General features: G+C 39.4%; 1 protein-coding gene across 1 annotated transcript in view; it reads left to right on the top strand.

Moving 5' to 3' along the window:
• The window catches only part of LOC150080612 (uncharacterized), a 143677-nt gene that overhangs the window by 74363 nt on the left and 49737 nt on the right, over positions 1 to 19577 (top strand). The window contains exon 3 of the mRNA XM_090380754.1: positions 3759 to 3873. Within this exon, the coding sequence (XP_090236880.1) occupies positions 3759 to 3873 (115 nt within the window). The remainder of the gene's footprint in view (positions 1 to 3758; positions 3874 to 19577) is intronic.

Here is a 19577-nt window from a genome sequence, read left to right as displayed (position 1 = left end):
CTAAGGTTGGAAAAAGACAAAACAGCGCAGAAAGGGGAACTATAGTAAATTTTGGAATTGGTGAAAGAAATGAAAGAGGTGAAAGACTTGTGGAATTTGCAGAATCTCAAGGATTGTCAGTAATGAACACTTTTTTCAAGAAAAGGGTGAACAGAAAGTGGACATGGAAGAGTCCAAATGGATTAACAACTAATGAAATCGACTTCATCCTCACTAACAGAAGATATATTGTGTGAATGATGTTACCATCCTGAATAAGGTAAATGTTGGAAATGATCACAGAAAGGTAAGATGTATACTTGATATAGATAAAGGAAAGGAAAAAACTGATTCGAGTAAATAATACGAAGGTCTTTGAGATAACAGAAGAGGAGAAAAAGCAGTATGTACTGGAACTTAAGAACAAGTTTGAGCTTCTGCAGACTGCTCAGGACCAAGATATCGACGAGGAATATTACAACTTTCTGAAAGTAATAAAGCCCAAGAATAGGGAAAGAGAAATCCAAAGAAAAAATTAGTCAAGAAACACTTGATATGATGAATCGAAGGCGAAAAATGAAGAGCAAGATAAATACTAACAAGGAAAAAATTGAGTATACTGAGTTATGCAAAGCCATTAGAAAGAGACTCAGAGAGGACATAAGAAGATTTAACACAAGAAAAGTAGAACAAGCATTAAAGGAAAACAAAGGATTTAAATCAGCAGCCATGAGCAGTAATACAGAAAGACAAATGATACTGAAACTGAAGAATAGCAATGGTGTACTTATAAGCAGCAGAGAAGGCATAATTCAAATAGCAGAAGACTACTATAGAGAATTATACAAGGAGCGAGGGAATGATGCCAGCAGTGGGGAAGGTGGATTGCAAAGTAGCAACACATACGACATACCTGATATTCTTCCTGATGAGATAGAACATGCATTGAAGAAAATGAAGAATCAGAAAGCCCCAGGGGAAGGTGAAGTTACTGTAGAGTTGTTAAAATTGAGAGGAAGAGACATAACACAAAAACTGGCAAGACTCTTCACAAAGTGCATTAGAAAAGGTGTGACGCCTAAGCAGTGGAATAATGCAATCATAGTTTTGCTGCATAAGAAAGGAGATAAACCAGAAATTGGAAATTATAGACCAATTAGCTTGTTATTCTACATCTATAAGTTGTTCACAAGGGTCATTACTAACAGATTAGAAAGAATACTTGATGAGAATCAACCGAAAGAGCAAGCTGGCTTTAGGACTGGATTCTCAACTATGGATCACCTTCACGTAATATCAAGCTAATGGAGAAAGCAAATGAATATAAAACACCATTATGCCTAGCATTTGTGGATTATGAAAAGGCATTTGACTCCATACAGCATAAGGCAATGTTTCGGGCACTGGAAAGACAAGGCATAGATACCCCATATATTATGATTTTGAAGAAAATATATGAGAGTGCTACCTCCTTTATTAGACTAGACAAAGACAGTAGGAAATTTAAAATCGAGAAAGGAGTTCGACAAGGAGACACAATATTTCCGAAGCTGTTTACTGCTGCCCTTGAGGAAGCTTTCAGAAGATTAGACTGGTCGCAGAAAGGAGTCAATGTGAACGGAGAGTACCTAAACCATTTATGATTTGCAGATGACATTGTGGTCATAAGCCACGATCCAAAAGAATTAGAGGAAAATCTTAATCAGTTATGCACAGTTAGTAAGGATTTTGGACTAAAGATGAATATGGCTAAAACAAAAGTAATGATGAACAAGTATGCCACGGAAAGGGAAATAATGATTGAAGGAGCAGTAATTGAAAAGGTGGAGTCATATACTTATCTGGGACAAGTTATTAGCTGTAATAATGATAAATGGCTGGAAGTCAAGAGAAGAATAAATTTTGGATGGATAGCATTCAGGAAATATAGTCACATACTGAAGAGCAATATCCCAGTTTGTCTGAAACGTAAAATAATGAATCAATGTATACTCCCCACCATGACTTATGGAAGTGAAACTTGGGCACTCACCAAAAGGATGGAAGAGAAGCTGAGAACTACACAGCGAAGAATGGAACGAATTATATTGGGAATCAGACTATTAGATAAGAAGAGAAACACATGGATTAGGCAGCAAACTCAAGTAAAGGACATTCTTATCAAAACTAAAGAACTAAAATGGTCTTGGGCAGAACACATAGCTCGAAGACATGATGACAGATGGACTAAGAAAATAACAGAATGGTTCCCAAGAGGAGCTAGAAGAAAACCTGGGAGACAAAGGCAGAGATGGATAGATGAAATTCATGAGTTTTTGGGTAGTAAATGGATGGCCATTGCTGAAAACAGAAGGAACTCGAAAGTTGCTGGAGAGGCCTTCATCCTGCAGTGGATTGAAAATGGCTGATGATGATGATGATGATGGGCCGAATAAGCAGTCACCGACCATACCTGCCCACACATTTATTGTAAAGCGATGTTGTGCCGCATGTGGGTACACACCGTGTGGGCCCCTGCTGATCCATACACTGGGTGCATGTCTGCCAGCTCACAGTTCGTATATCGATGCATGCTCTTCATGCGATGACTACTGCTTGAATGAGTAAACCAGAAATTTTCCCTCTCCCGAACTGATGAACAGCACTGTGTACCGACTTACGGTGACGTTTCCGGTTATGGGTTCCTATGTGATTCACATTCCTTTAGATGTTACCTACCTCCCCTAAACGTTTGTACCAATATTTTTGAGACACCCTATATTTACAGATTAACAGTGTGAAATAAATATTTGTTTTCAGTGTTACTGCTGACATTACTTGAAATATGATGCTAGGATTGTATAAATTTTTTTTTTTTTTCCCTTTTTTACTTTGTGCAAGATGTCACTCAGTTTTGCTCCCTGTATGCAGCGATGTCTTTAATGCATCCTTGGCATTATAAAACTGATCTTTCTGTTTATTTATTTATCCATAGTTCAACCACTTCTGAGTTGCATTGCCAACAGTTAATCAGTGTTGACACAACCATCCTTTGTGTAATGTTTGTGTGCAAGAAACTAAACAAAAAAAAACAAAAAAAAACAAGCTCTTTTTATGTCTTGTTGTTGTTGTTGTTTTGGTTTTTAGGAGCATTAGCAGCTAAGGCCATATTGCTCCGGGGATATGTGGTGGTCATTCCCTGACCTTTCCGCATCCTCCGTATTTGGTCAGGCTTGATCCCCAGTCTAATCAAGAAGCGTGTGCTATGCACTGCTGCTGCTCCTGGCTATGGAGGCACCTCAGTAGCTAGGTGGGAAGGAGCAGCAGTGCATAGCACACGCTTCTTGATTAGACCGGGGTTCGAGCCCGTCACCACCAAATACGGAGGATGTGGAAAGGTCAGGGAATGACCACCGCATATACCTTAGCAATATAGCCTTAGTTGCTAATGTTCCTAAAAAACAAAACAAACAAACTGGCTATGGAGTCGCCTTTTTATGTCTTTGGAAGAGTATTATGTTGGATAGCGGCAAGCAGTGAATACAGCAGATATACAGTGAATTTTCTTTTCTTTATTCATCACATGTGCTTTTTAACCATTAATTTGAGTATAATGAGGCCCCCCCCCCATTTCTCCACTTATAAGAAATTTCACTGTATTTCTATCTAGTTTTAAATATTTTTTATAGTTTGGCTAATATGCTTTGATAATTTAAAATATAAGATCTGTGAGGAATAAAATGCAGATGCTTTTCTGATATTTATATAGATTTATAAATTAAAACATTAATTAATTGCAGGTTAGAGATTACATCTTATCACTAAGGAAAAGGTCATGCGATCTACAAGCTACTGTTGACCAACTAGCAGTTCACCGTAAAACACTTCTCTTAAGATATAAAACTCTACTGCAAGGTACTTATATATGTGGAAGATATTTTTTTAATCACAAACTAATTATATTTTGGTAAATTTTAATGATTTATATCTATGCACTTCTAAATACATAAGCATAATGCTATAATTTGCTTAGGGTTCTTATGCCGTGGTCTTGTAGATAGTACATGGTACACATAATCTTCGGCACACAATTTTATTGAAAAGTGCAGAGGATTTTTTCTCTAATGGGTAGTTTAGTGAGAAATAATCAGTATGATGTTTGAAGCTTGAGCTTATTTTATTTGCTGAAGAAAGCATTTCAAGTAAGTACACCATATAATGGGTTTCTTTGTAGTGGATATTGAGTATATGAAGTAATTACACAAAATGACTTGCATTGATATAAGCTTATGAGTAGATCAGTGAATTATGATAAGAGCAATAGTTTACCCTATTTATTAAATTTTATATCCTGCCCCAGTAATTAACCTGTATAACAGGTATTAATTATTTGTTTCCTGCTGGTTGTAAAGCTAAAATTGTCACTTGTCTGAACATAAAGGGAACCTGAGGCTTAGTAAGAGCCATAAAATGGTATAAATGGAGATATACAAATTTACAAAAGCAGTCACTCATCCCAAAGTCTTGTGTCACTTGTGTGTTTTTGATCTATTTTCAACAACTTTGGGACCCATCGTGCTGATGCCTTTTTCGTTCCAAAAACCTTTATTATTACATAATACACACATTCAGATGAGATGCCCAAGATGCTGGCAATGTACTGAATTGTCTCTCTTCAATGACTCATCACCAGATCATGTACACTGTCGACAACCTCTGGACTTTGCAGGTCTTCCACAGCACGGGTCATATTCCAGGTTCTCCCTCTCTCATTTAAATTCTTCTGCCCACTTCTTAAGCATGGAATAGGAAGGGGCATCCTCTCCCAATGTTGTAACCACACCCTTACGAATTGCCTTTGGCATTAGTCCCTTTTTTCCAAATATTTCCAAATGACTGCACTGTGTCTGATTTTGTCCATCTTTCCTCAGCGTTGTTGACTTCAGGACCTGTAATTAAAAAAGGACATAGAAACTGCATGAAACTTGATGGGTTACTATTGCAGGTGTCATATATTAAGTGCAGAAATTTTTAAAACTGCATCAGTACCATTTCATACTCAAGCCATGAACTTTTCAAATACCTCTCATAAAGGTAAAAAGGTAAACTGCAGCCATTATCAACCCACTGCAGGATGGAAGCCTCCTCAACAATTCATGCTGAGGGAAATGAACCGTAATCTGCCATGCTGGTCCAGTGCAGGTTGGCAGATTGACCATATTTAGCAGTCAGGAGCTTGAACCCTGGTCTACTCAAAGAGTATGTGGTACTGCACTCCCGCTCCTGACCACTCAGATGCAGTGCCTCTCATATTTTTAATTAATTTTTGAAATTAAAACTCACTTTAGACCTCTCAGCAAGTGGATTACAAATTGAAAAATCCATGTGCTTCAATGACACCTGCAATTGGATGACAGCCTTCATTAATAGGAGGCCTGCTGAATGAAATGTGAAGCATGCTTGTCAACAGTTTGATTCTAGACAATGCTTCAGTGTCACAAAACCAGAGAACATTACCAATTGGAGGATAGTGTGCAGCAGTAAATTCAGCATGCTATCAATAACTTTAAGTGATAAATGCCAGTCAACACATGTATATAATTGGGTTTAACTTAATTCATGAATGACCCCAGGGGCTCACATCTGGCAAGTATGGGCTTGGTACACCTAAGGTCCTGAGCTGGATATCACCATTCTTCTCTTTCTTGGTGATTTCTTTCTACTTCTGACTGACTCTCTCTCTCTCTCTCTCTCTCTCTCTCTCTCTCTCTCTCTCTCTCTCTCTCTCTCTCTCTCTCGGTATTTCAAAAATTTTTTTTTTCTGGCTGGTGCAGCATAAGCCTCATGCTTCCTTGCACCATATGGCTAATAATAATTTTTTAACTATGTGATAATTAAGAGCTTTCTGGAAATTTTCATTGGAGAAATCAAAGAAAACATTTTTTGAAAACAGATGTTATAAGTTTCAGCTGTGTGGATGGAGTAAATAAAGAGCACAAATTTCTGAAATATAAATATTGTCTGGGTTCTAATGGACCCTGCACTCCTAACTCAGGGTTAAGTAAATACACATTAATACACCGTAATCACTTCTACCTAATCGGGCTTTAATTTAATTTGCAGGGATGGAAGTGATTCTTAATGCATGAAGAGTCACTGCTGATAATCAGATCAAGAGTTGTGCTTTCTCTCACTGCCTGTCTAACATGCTGGTGTAGAAAATAGTCATCCAATAAATGCACAAAAAGTCTTGCTACTGTATGCGTGGCTAACCCACATTTTTCAGTCAATATCTGAAAAGTTAAAATCCTCCATTATACTGACTTACTGGCCCACTCTATATGTCTATATAATTTTTTATATTCGTCACAGTCATTAGGCCTATAACACACTCCTACTCTTATTTTAGTTTTCCCAGTGATTGTCTCTCTAAACCCACATTGCACTGGCCACCCACAATATCTGGATGCTCTGCATTAGATTTTGTGCTTTTTAAAATCCAAGGCAAATTCTGCATCCCTTATATCTGAATGACACCGTGTCCCCACAATGTCTGCTTTTGATGACTTGACCAGTACTTCAAATTTATCAATTTTATTTATTATGCCCTTAGCATTAGTGTACACACAAGTATATACGCACCTGTTTTTACTCTTAATAATCCTTATGCATCCCATGTATTTCTTGTTCCATGAGAACCCTCACAGGCATTGAAATCCCTGATACTTTGCTTTCCAGCCTGCTGCACATTCCAGTAAAAGCAGTGCAAGAGTCACTTACACTTCTGCCTGTGGCTGCTGTTAATCTATTAATCCGTGTATTTCCACTAGCCGACCGGGCTAGCCAGGTGGGTAAAGTGCCTGCCTGGCAACCCAAAGGTCGCGGGTTCAAATCCCGCCTCGGGCTTGGATCAAAGTACTGCAAAAACCTTGGGAGGTGCATTATGGCCACAAAAGCCGATGCGCCAACAACTAAAAAAAAATAAAAAATTTCCACTAGCTAGCAGTTTTCTGACCCACCTAACACTGCTTCCTTAGCGTCAGCAAATGTTCTTGCACCCTTTTGATTTAAGTGTATTCCATCCCTGTAAAAACTCTCTCTTGTTAACAGGCACCTACCCTGCTGAGAAAAATTCTACCCCACAAGCCTTGCACAGCCCCTTCGAGACTGGATTGATTGATAGGGTTTTCATTGTCTGCTACCTTCTATCAAGTCTGTGTCAAATTGTAGACACTTTCAATTTCAATCCTAACTTGCATTTGTTGCCAACGTTGCCCTGTTAATTAAATCCTCAGATCTTAATATCATTAGTATCAATGTGTGCAGTAATATCACCTCTTTGTGCCCTTAAAAGATAGCTTTTCTAGAACATCATTAATTTTAGTCTCTGGCTGACATAAGGCCACATGCCTTATGTCAGACAGTTTTTTTTTTTTTTTTTTTTTTTAAAGGGTTGATGCCAGATAAGTGGCTTCCTTGCAACATATGCCTTTACTAATGTGGCAATGGCTGCATAGAGCTTAACAAGCCCACCTGTAAAATGTTTGTAGCATGTTAATTGCAGTTCAAGATCAAGTGTGTATATAGAGGCTCTTTCTCTATACACACAGTTTTATTTTAGTACAGTTGAAGCTCTATATAACGATTCCCCCAGGGGGATGAGAAAAATGGTCATTATTTTGGAAGGATGTCATATCGATTGTTCATAAAATCAGCAACAAAACAAATACAGCTTGAACATTTTGTGTAATTCTTCTAATATAATATAGCATAATCTTATAATATGTACTGCAGTATTAAACAAGAAAATTATGATTGTAAATTTTTCATTGATTGTGGAGTGCAGTAAGGTTACAATTAAATTGGAAATTTCACCACATAGACTACATACCTATCAAGACCAAACAAGAGAATTGTTTCGTACTTTAAAATAATCTGTAAAAACATGCTGTATTTCGATAGTAGAGCACGTTTTAAAAGAAAATTATGAAGGTGTACAATAGCAGTTATTTCACTTTCACACGTAGGCTGTGCTTGAAAAAATCAACATACGAGTTCTAATCCTTGATGTTTCACTGAAAGCATCTTTCACTGAAACTTTTTCAACCACAGTAGGTTCCTCCTCTTCATTCGTGCATATCCTGAAACCGCATCCACTTCTGCATAAACTTTGAAGTGCTTAAGTTTTCCTGCAAGTTCAGGTGATGGTGCACATGCTCAAATATTTCTTCCCTATTATCAGACTGTTCTTCACAATTAATAGATGAAGAAGCATGTGAAACTTGCTTCTTCCTCTATTAACATCATTCGAGGCTGTATATCCAGCATGTTTAAAACAGTTGCCGATCACTTTTTCATCAACTTCATCCCATGCTGAAACACACATGCTACAAGTTGTCAATTTCACATTCAATTTTGCTTTTGAGACATAGAAGAAAATTTAAAAAATAATAATAATTAATAAGAGAAAAAGGAATAGACAACCTATGCATTTCCCTTCCTCCCGTAGCCAATTATCCAGCTGACCTTTGGATTTCCCAAAACTGTCAGCCTCTACCACCCATGTAGGCAACCTCTTCCTGCCTGGCTAAAATAAAACTTCCTGCAAACCAGTCTAAACATTTCCCCTCATAACTTGAAATTATGGCCCCTAGTTCTAGAACCATTTATAACCGTGAAAATTTCATCCTCATTCATTTTAATTATGCCTCTCAGAGCCTTAAACACCTCAATAAAGTCTCCTCTAAGGTGCCTAGTTTCCCAGATCTGCAACCCACATATTTGAGGTCTTTCCTCATATGGATGCCGTTTTGCCAATCTCACCAGACAAGTTGCCATCTTTGGACCCTTTCAAGAAGCACAATGTCTTTCTTTAGGTGCAGTCTCCATACTTGAACTCAGTATTCCAAGTATGGTCCAACAATAGCCTTATATAATGGGATTATGACGTCCCTATCTGTACTAGCAATTGTTCGATAAATCATCAATAGGACACCATGGGCCTTCCTTGCAACCTGTCTATAATGCTTGGAGAACTTCATATCTTTGTGGGCATAATACCAAACTCCCTTTCCTCCACTACTGACTTTAGTTCAACTCTGCCAAGTATATAAGTTATTTTGGATTACTGTTCACCAGGTGTAATACCTTGCACTTTGCTGGATTAAAGCATAGCTGCCATTTTTCTGACCTTCCCAGAAACCTATCTAGGTCACTCTGAAGAAGCTCAGCTTGGCAGTGATCATTAACTATTCTACCAATCTTTACATCATCTGCAAATTTAGACATCATGTCCACTATCCCTTCATCGATGTCATATATGAAAATCAAAAACAACAGTGGTCCTAATACTGATCCTTGTGGAACCGTACCTCTTACATCAACCCATAACCATTTATCACAACCCTCTGCCTCCTGCCCTGAAGCCATCCAGCTATCCATCTAAGGACTTTCCCTGTGATTCCAACTTGTTCCAACTTATAAATTAACCACTCATGTGAGACTGAGTCAAATGATTTGCTAAAATCCAAATAAACAATGTCGAAATTATTCCCAAAGTCCAGCTCTTGAGTGACCCTCTCAAAATAGCTAACCAGATTAGTCAAACATGATTTTCCCTCTACAAAACCATGCTGAGTATCCTTCAGAATTCCATTTCTATCTAAATGATCCTTAATTCCGTCCTTGCTTATTGTCTCCATGATTCTCCCTACTGCTGAAGTTAGACTGACCGGCCAGTAATTTAAAATAGAACTATCCTTTTTATTGAAGATACATTGACACTTTTCCAATCCAACGGAATCACTCCTGAGTCCAGTGATGCTCTCATAATTAGTATTAGCATTAGTAGAGGTATATGATGCAAGCTTATGCAGCATCAGCCAAAAAAAAAAAAAAAAAAAAACGCTCCCATTTCACTCCTCCATTCGTTCCAAGTACCTGTCCAGCTCAGCCTTAAATTTATTTAGGCTATCAACTTCCACAACAAATGATGGAAGTCTGTTCCACCAACCAACCACCTGCTGGCTAAAGGCAAACCTCCACACATCTGGCGCCTCCGTAGCCAGGCAGGAAGGAGCAGCAGTGCGTAGCACACGCTTCTTGATTAGACCGGGGTTCGAGCCCGTCACCACCAAATACGGAGGATGCGGAAAGGTCAGGAATGACTACCGCATATTCACAGAGCAATATGGCCTTAGTTGCTAATGCTCCTAAAAACCAAATAACAAATCCACACATCTATCCTACATCTGTCTTTCCTCAATTAGAATTTATGCCCTCTCAAATGATTATTCTGAACAAGAGGAAGAATTTCATCAGCATTGAGCATGCTTAAATTCAAGGCTTTATAGGCCTCAATCAGATCACCTCGTAGGTGCCTAGTCTCCAGACACTGTAATTTCCAAAACTTAAGCCTTTCTTCGTAAGAGCAACCCTTTGTTCCATTCACTAATCTTGTTGCCCTTCCCTGTACTCGTTCCAACAGCTCTACATCTTTCTTAAAATGAGGCCTCCAGACCTGTATAAAGTACTCAAGGTGTGGCCTGACCATTGCCTTATATAAGGGAATAATCACCTCCTTATCCCTGCTAGAAAATTCCTGTATATCATTGACAAGACACTATGAGCTACTCTTGCAGACCGTCTGCACTGCTCAGAAAACTTCATATCTGCCTGCACAACTACCCCCAGGCACTTTTTGTTCTCTACCACTGTCAGTGTAGTACCACAGAGTTGATACGTCACTCTGGAGTTGCTGCTTCTCATATGTAGTACTTTACATTTGTCAATGTTAAACTTCATTTGCCACCTCTCAGCCCATCTGCTCAACTTTTCTGGATCCTGTTGCAGCAGCGTACTGTCATTAGTGTCCTTAACAACCCCTGCTAACCTTCGTATCGTCTGCAAACGTGGACATTAAGCTTGATATACCATCATCAATATCATTTATAAATACAGAAAACAACAATGGACCCAATACTGAACCCTGAGGGACTCCACTAATAATATTAGTCCATGATGAGCAATGTCCATTGATTATCACTCTGTCTTCTCCCACTCAGCCATCCTTTTATCCATAGCAGCAATTTGTCTCCAATGCCACACTGCTCCAATTTGTGCAGCAGTCTTCCATGTGCAACAGTATCAAAAGCCTTTCTAAGATCCAAATATATGATATCAAAGTTATTCCCTGCATCCAGTTCCTTTGTGACCACATCATAGTATCTAATTAAATTGTTCAGGCAAGACTTTCCCTTAACAAAACCATGCTGTGTCCAAGCTATAACTGAAGTCGTGTCTAGATGATCCTGCAGTGCTTCTTTCACCAGTGCCTCCATTAATTTTTCTGGAACAGAAGTTAAACTAACAGGTCTTTAATTACTTGTGTTGCCCTTTGATTCTTCTTTGTTGAATTGGGGTCACATTTGCACATCTCCACTCCATGGCTACCTCCCCTGAGTCCAAAGAAGCTCTCATATTTATGGTTAAAGATTTGCTTACTTCCTTTGCTGCCTCCTTTAATATAACTGGATAGATCCCATCCACCCCGGGTGCCTTTTTTATGTTTATCTTCAACAATTTCTCCTCCACTGTCCTCTCAGTTATTACAAAATCATCCAGCTCACTGCCAGAGTTTAACTCACCTCTGGCATTCCCCTCTCTGAATAACTCTTCATGGGTGAATGTAGGTGCAAAATACTCATTTTGTTTGTTAGCCACCTGAGCAGGATCATCAACAGTTGAACCATCAGTATCCAGTGGACCAATCTGATTCATCCCTTTCCTTCTAGAGTTTACGTAGGTAAAGAACTCTTTGTTGTTTTTCTTTGCATCCTTTGCCAAGGATTTCTCATAATCTGCCTTTGCCTGCCTAATCTCCTTTGTGACTTTGTTACAGACTAGCTTATATCTATCATAGGCTTCCATGTCACCCATTAATTTATATGTATCCCATGCATTTTTCTTCTCTGCCACATGTCTCATTAGTTCATTTGACATCCATTTAGGCCTAAACCTTGAACAATATTTCTTAGTTGGTATGTAAAGCCTAGTAGCTTCCAAGATAAATTCTTTGAATGGTTCCCATTTTGAATTTGCTGTTGGTAACATCATCAGTTGGTCCCACCGTATAGAATTTAAATACTGTCTCAGAGGCGCCTCCGTAGCCAGGTGGGAAGGAGCAGCAGTGCGTAGCACACGCTTCTTGATTAGACCGGGGTTCGAGCCCGTCACCACCAAATACGGAGGATGCGGAAAGGTCAGGGAATGACCACCGCATATCCCGGAGCAATATGGCCTTAGCTGCTAATGCTCCTAAATAACCAACAACAAACAAACAAACTGTCTCAGACCACCGTAGTCACCTTTACGAAAGCAAAAACCCTTCCCTTTACCCCTGATTGTAGTTACCTCTTTGAGTAAATCCCACTTCAGCACACTGTGATCACCGCCACCTAGTTGTTCCTTTATCTGCAGATTCTTGATGCATGAAGAATCAGTACTGATAATCAGATCAAGAGTATTACTCCCTCTAGTTGCCTCCTGAACATGCTGATGTAGAAAACAATCATCCAATAAATCCACAATAGCCTTGCTAGTGTATGAGTGACCAACCCACAAATTCCAGTCAATATCTGGGAAATAAAAATCCCCCATTATAAGACTCTCTGATTTACTGGCCCACTCTATTTCCCTGTATAGTTCCTTATTATACTGATCAGTCATTAGGCCTATAATTAGCCTCAATGGTTCAATGCACTCACTTGCCATCTCCCTTAAGATTATAGGGTATATGCCATCAACCCCAGGAGCCTTACTGGCATGTAGACTTGAAAGATTTTTCATTAAAAAACATGTGAAAATTCAACATCATTAATTGCATTTTTTTCAACTTCACTCCAAAAATAACTCATTGATACAAAGGGTTTTTCTTCTGTAAAAATATGCAAAGTAACTGTTGAGTTCATCTGCCACTTCAGCTGGAGTATCTAATACTATCCCACGTCCATTACATAAGGGTCTAATGTGGTTTGTCCTTCTCTTTGCATTTATATATGTGAAGAATTCCTATTTGGTGCTACTTGACAGTGATTGCGCATAGGTTGTTTACTTGGGAATGAGAGGTGCAGTTATTCACAAACAGCAAAATATTTCTATTCTTCTCACTCATTCTGCGAATCTAAGTCTTTGATCCATTCTTCTTAGATTTGTGACATCTTTTGGTTTGCTCAATATAGTCGGTAATGTCTTCAATCCTTTTAAGCATCGAGTCTTCTGGTCTTTCCCAGTGATTAAAGAGTTTCATCAGCATTGAAGATGTCCTTGTGCTCGTATGTCAGCAAAACATTTTTATAACTATTTTCCTTCCATTCCTTTGTAGCGTCAATGTCCATGGCTGCACTTTTGCCACACTTTTTTGAAAGACAAGCCAAATAAGTTAAATTTCTAGAACCATCCATCTGAACTTTTAAATTCTTCACTATCCATTCGATGCACAAACGACAAACGATTCAGCCTTGGCTTTTAAAGATTACATCTACAGCAGGGGTCAGCAACCTTTTTTAAGTGAAGAGCCATTTTTGATCTAATTAAAAAAAGATCCAAAGAGCCGCACCTCAGCTCAAGCTGGGAGGAGTGGGGGTTTAAGAAATGGAATAGAGTGGGAAGGTGTTTTGTTAAAAAAATATATATTTTGAAATATTTATTAATACTGAAAAAATGTAACAAACATCCAGTTAGGTACGAATTAATGTGACTTTTGCTGCTGAACTTCTTGAGCGAGTCTCTCAACATCGGGTGAGTATGCTGTCATTTTCTTCTTTAAACATGCTGAGAGACTCTCATTGTTCAGACTGTTTCTTGATTTATTTTTAATATAGTTCATGTTCGAAAATATTTGCCCGCAGAAATTTGTTGAACCAAAAACTGAGAGAAGTCCAAACACAAGTATTTTCAAATTTATATACGTGTCTGGTAAGCTACTCTGCACATTGAACACAATTTGATCTTGTTTTTTCAACTCATCTAACGTTGTCCATGTGTGTAGAACTGCAAGGACAGCCTTTTGCCTCTCCAAATCCTCAATTTAATTTTAAGGCATTTTAGTCTTGCACCCCACATGTCCTTGATTTTTAAGTCCTCTAACTCCATTTCAAATTGTGCTTCATGTGGGCTAAAAGTTAAAGAGTCGTAGTTACATGCTCAATGAGCTGCATGCGGCTCACGAGCCGCAGGTTGCTCACCCCTGATCTACGGAAACTTTTTTTTTTTTTTTGCATGCATCATCATTAGCCATTCCAAAAGTACCTTTTCAAAATCTGGATACTTTGCCTTTTGTGCATGAATCCTGCTCACTGCAACAGAAGGGTGGTTCTATGTATTACTGTATTTTACATTGCTGGCTATAATGTCACTCTGAGCCTGGGTTATACCCGGTCCTCAGTCTGGAAGATGTGGTCTAATATATTGTTGAAGAGTCTGCCCAATTGTGAGTTGGGGTTGCATCTGCCTTAATTGTGGAGTTCACTACATCACCTCTTGGCATTTTGTTGGTGACAGTCCTGTACACCACACCCCAAGCGTCAGCGTTACCAGGTGTCCCCACCAAGGTTTGCCAAGATGCCTTCTTTTTATTCCTTATTAATGCAGTGCATGGGTTTCTGAGAGTTCTATAGGAATCTCTGAGCATTAACCTCATTCTGGGGTCAATTTGTTCTTGCTCTCTAAAAGTGCTTTCTGGCCTGGTGCACCCTTCGCCAGAGTACACCAAGTTCAGAGCACCACCAGGGAACAGTATTCTTCCTTGGTTTTCTTTTATGGATTGCTAGGTTACATGCCTTTTGAAGCATAGTTGTCACATTTGTGTTGCGTTCATTTGAGCTATATTGTAGCTATGGATCTGAGTCTGCTGTTGCTGTAGTCGATTCTGTATTTCATCTGTGAAGATTTGCCAGTTGACTTTCTTTAAATTGTATCTGATTATATCTTGAGGTGGCTTTAACTGATGTCTATTTGTCTTCTTAAACTAAAGTTATAGTTCTATGGTCAGAGGTGGTCCAAGCTTCTTGGACAATCCAATCTGTTATTTTGCTGGATATAGAGGTGGTGGCCTAGGTTATATCTATGTCGTTTTCCCACAGTGTACTACTGTAGGTGGGTAGGTTATGAGGTCTGTTTAAAACCTGAAAGGTTGTGGTAGCTATGAAATCTGTTAGAATCTGTCCATTATATGTACCTGGTCTGTCTTCTGTTTGGCTGTGCCAGAGGCTTGACTGACAGTTGGCATCCATTGAGACTATTATCTTAGAATTTGAAAGGACTGTCAATGCATTTTGGAGGTAGTGTATGCTGGAATTTATATCCTCTCCTGGCCTGCAGTAGAGAGATATAACGTGAAAGGATCCTGTTTGACTAATTATGTGAGCACAAACTGCTAAGGATGAACAGAGAATTTACCTTAGTCCATGAGGTATTATGAGAGGATTCTATTATTCTATATGTTCTGGGATATCCCTGTACCCTATCCTGATGGGTATAGGGCTCCTAGAGTACCAGAATGTCTATATTGTTTTCCTCAGCTTTAAACTTAATTTGATCCACAACTGTATGTTCTATCTGAGCATTTAATTGAATTAACTTAAGAACCCTCTTACAGGTCTGGTTTAAGGCCCATAATGGGTTCTTAATCTAAGCAGTTTAACCATTTTTTTTGATAGCTGGGACAATTGTTGTACTGTGGTTGGTACTGGATGTAACATTATTATTATTATTATTATTATTATTATTATTAGCCATATGGTACAAGGAAGCCTGAGGCTTATGCTGCACCAGCCAAAAAAAAAAAAAATTCCCGAGTTACCCCCTGTGTGTGTGTGTGTGTGTGTGTGTGTGTGTGTGTGTGTGTGTGAGTGAGTGAGTGAGTGAGTGAGTGAGTGAGAGAGAGAGAGAGAGAGAGAGAGAGAGAGAGAGAGAGAAAGAGAGAGAGAGAGAGAAGTAGAAGGCATCACCAAGAAACAGAAGAATGATGATATCCAGCTCAGGACCCTGGATGTGGTTACAAAGGTACTGGATGCAAAAAAATAATTTTGATATCATATGCTTGGATTTCAGGAATCCTTTTGATACTGTTGCACGTGGAAGACTGCTTTACAAATTGGAGCAGTATGGCATTAAGGACAAGTTGCTGCAATGGATAAAGAGATGGTTCAGTGGGAGACGACAGAGAATGGTAATAAATGGACATTGCTCTACGTAGACTAATGTTATTAGTGGATTCCCCCAGGGTTCGGTACTGGGCCCATTGTTGTTTTGTGTATTTATCAATGATATCGATGAAGGTATATCAGGCTTAATGTCCAAGTTTGCAGATGATACAAAGGTTGGCAGGGTTGTTAATTCAGTAAAGACAGTATGCTGCTGCAACAGGATCTAGAGAAGTTAAGCAGATGGGCTGAGAAGTGGCAATTGAAGTTTGACATTGACAAATGCAAAGTACTACATATGGGTAGCAGTAACGTACCAACTGTGTGGTACTACACTCAAGGTAGTAGAGAATGAAAAAGACCTGGGGGTAATTGTGCAGTCAGATATAAAGTTTTCTGAGCAGTGCAGACAGGCTGTCAGAGCAGCTCATCGGGTCTTGTCAATGATATACAGGAATTTTGTTAGTAGGGACAAGGTGATTATCCCTTTATATAAGGCAGTGGTCAGGCCACACCTTGAGTACTGCATATAGGTCTGCAGGCCCTAGTTTAGGAAGGATTTAGAGCTGCTGAAATGAGTACAGAGAAGGGCAACGAGATTGGTGAGGGGAACAAAGAGGGGTGCTCTTACCAAGAAAGGCTTAAGTTCTGTAAAGTGCAGCATCTGGAGACAGCATCTGCAAGGTGATCTGATTGTGGTGTATAAGCCTGAATGGTTTGAACAAACTCAGTGCTGGTGGGATTTTTCTTCTTGCTCAGATTATGCATTGAGGGGGCATAAATTCAAATTGAGGAAAGACAGCTGATCGCTGAACAAACTTCTATCTGTTATTGTGGAAGCTGATAGCTTAAATAAATTCAAGGAAAAGCTGGACAAACGTTTGGAGCAAATGGATAGGTGAAATGGGAAGGGTTTTTTTTTTTTTTTGCTGATGCTGTATAAGCTTGCTTCCTTGCATCATATGCCCTGCTAATGCTTATTAGTATTAGTAATGGCCGCATGGTGCAAGAAAGCCTATGGCTTATGTTGCACCGGCCAAAAAAAAAAAAAAAAAAACCCCCCGAATAAAACAATGATAAAAAAATAATAATAAAATAAATAAATAATAATAATTAGTAAAAGAAAAGGAAATTAAACCTATCATCCTATGCGCTTCCCTGACCCGAAAGTACTACCCAGATGACCTTTGAATTTCCCCAAACCGTCAGCCTCTACCACCCATGTAGGCAACTTGATGTACTGCCTATTTTAATGTAGGAAAATTCTATGGTGTGAATGAACTGTCTCTAATTGTTGTAAAATTATTTTATTTTATTTATTTATTTATTTTTTTTTTTTCAAATTTATACCTTTTGTCTATACAGGGTGTCTCAAAAATATTGGTACAAACGTTTAGGGGAGGTAGGTAACATCTAAAGGAATGTGAATTGCTTAGGAACCCATAACCGGAAACGTCACGGGAAAGTAGTAGCAGAGGCACAAGAAGCAGAAATGACACAAGACAGTAATTTGTGGCAAACATTTATTTGACATAATATTAACAATGGAGTACGAGATGGATGCATTTCATGATGTTACAACAGATGTTTGAAGGTTTCACCATGAGATGCGATGCATGCTTGACACCGACGTAGCATGGATTGGCGGACACGGTCGAACACACCTGGGGCTTCTTTGACAGTAGCAGCAGCGCAGACGAGTCTCGCTACGAGATCCATTTCTGTCTCCACATGCGATTCATACACGATAGATTTGAGGGCCCCCCACAGAAAGAAATCAAGGCTCGATAAATCAGGTGATCATGGGGTCCACCACGGCCAATCCATTGACGCCCAAAACGCCTGTTCAAATGGTCATGAACACACCTTCCATAATGGGCAGGCGCCCCGTCATGTTTAAACCAAATGTTGCGTCTCACATTTGCTGGAACATCGTTAAGTAACTCTGGTAGAACTTGTTCAAGAAAGATCCGATATTTAGCGGAGTTCATGCGGGATGGTAACAGGTATGGGCCGACCAAGCAGTCACCGACCATACCTGCCCACACATTTATTGCGAAGCGATGTTGTGCCTCATGGGGGCACACATCGTGTGGGTTGTCGTGAGCCCACACATGAGCATTGTGCTGATTGAATAAGCCTCATCCGTGAAAAAAACATAGGCTGGAAAATTCAAGTCTTTAACACTTTCTTGGAGAAATCACTGCGCAAAAGCCACACGTGCAGGATGATCTTGGGGGAACAGTAACTGAACCCTTTGGAGATGAAAGGGGTGTAAGGAGTCGTCGTGCCAGACACGCTGTATACTGCAACGAGACGCTCCTAAGGCAGAGAACGACGGCATGTGTGCTGGTAGTAGGATTATTCTGGACGGCATTCAACACACTTTCTTCCATAGCGGGAGCTTGCTTCGAACGTGCTCTGCCCGCATTACTCCTGTTACCTCTAAATGACCCATAATCACACAAATTTTGATGCACACGCGCAAACAAACGATGGTCTGGTACATGTCTGTCTGGGAAGCATTCTCCATAAATTCGTTGAGCGGCTCGTCCATTGCCCTCTGCTAATCCATACGCTAGGTGCATGTCTGCCAGCTCACAGTTTGTATATCAATGCATGCTCTTCGTGCGGCGACTACTGCTTGAATTAGTAAACCTGAAATTTTCCCTCTCGCGAACTGATGAACAGCTCCGTCTACCGACTTACGGTAACGTTTCCGGTTAAGGGTTTCTATGCGATTCACATTCCTTTAGATGTTACCTACCTCCCCTAAATGTTTGTACCAATATTTTTGAGACACCCTGTATAATAGGATTATGATGTCCTTACCTCTACTATCAGTTGTTTAATAAATCATCAGTAGGACACCATGGGCCTTCCTTGCAGCCTGTCTACAATGCTCAGAGAGCTTCATGTCTGACCATATCATAATACCCAAGTTCCCTTCCTCCACTACTGATATTAGCTCAACTCTGCCAAGTGTATAAGTTGTTTTGGGGTTACTGTTCCCCAGGTGTATTACACTTTGCTGGATTAAAGCATAGCTGCCATTTTTCTGACCATCCCTGAAGTCTATATAGATCATTCTGAAGAAGCTCTGCTTGGCAGTGATTATGAAAGATGGAGCATAATTTTCCTCCCTAAGTCAAAATGTTTCTCAAGCTCCCCCCACTTCAAAGTTACATGCCTCCATTACTTTCAAGAATAAGGATCATAGTGAAACACCCCTATTTTATCTTCTGTTAGTATACCTTTAAAAAGGCTCCTGAGTTGAATTGAAATCATTGATTTCAATGATCTGTAACCACATGTGTCTAACTACCTCATTGCACTTCCTTTTGATAAACTGAATTTAGTCATTAGTTGATAGGTTGTTATACACCTGTTCTGTGTGAGTTCATTCAGTAGTTGTGA

Source organism: Mastigoproctus giganteus, chromosome 9, assembly GCF_048544385.1.
Source record: "Mastigoproctus giganteus isolate SK-2022 chromosome 9, ASM4854438v1, whole genome shotgun sequence".
Taxonomy (NCBI): Eukaryota; Metazoa; Arthropoda; class Arachnida; order Uropygi; family Thelyphonidae; genus Mastigoproctus; species Mastigoproctus giganteus.
The sequence above is the reverse complement of the archived record's forward strand: the minus strand, read 5'-3'. Positions and strand labels throughout refer to the sequence as shown.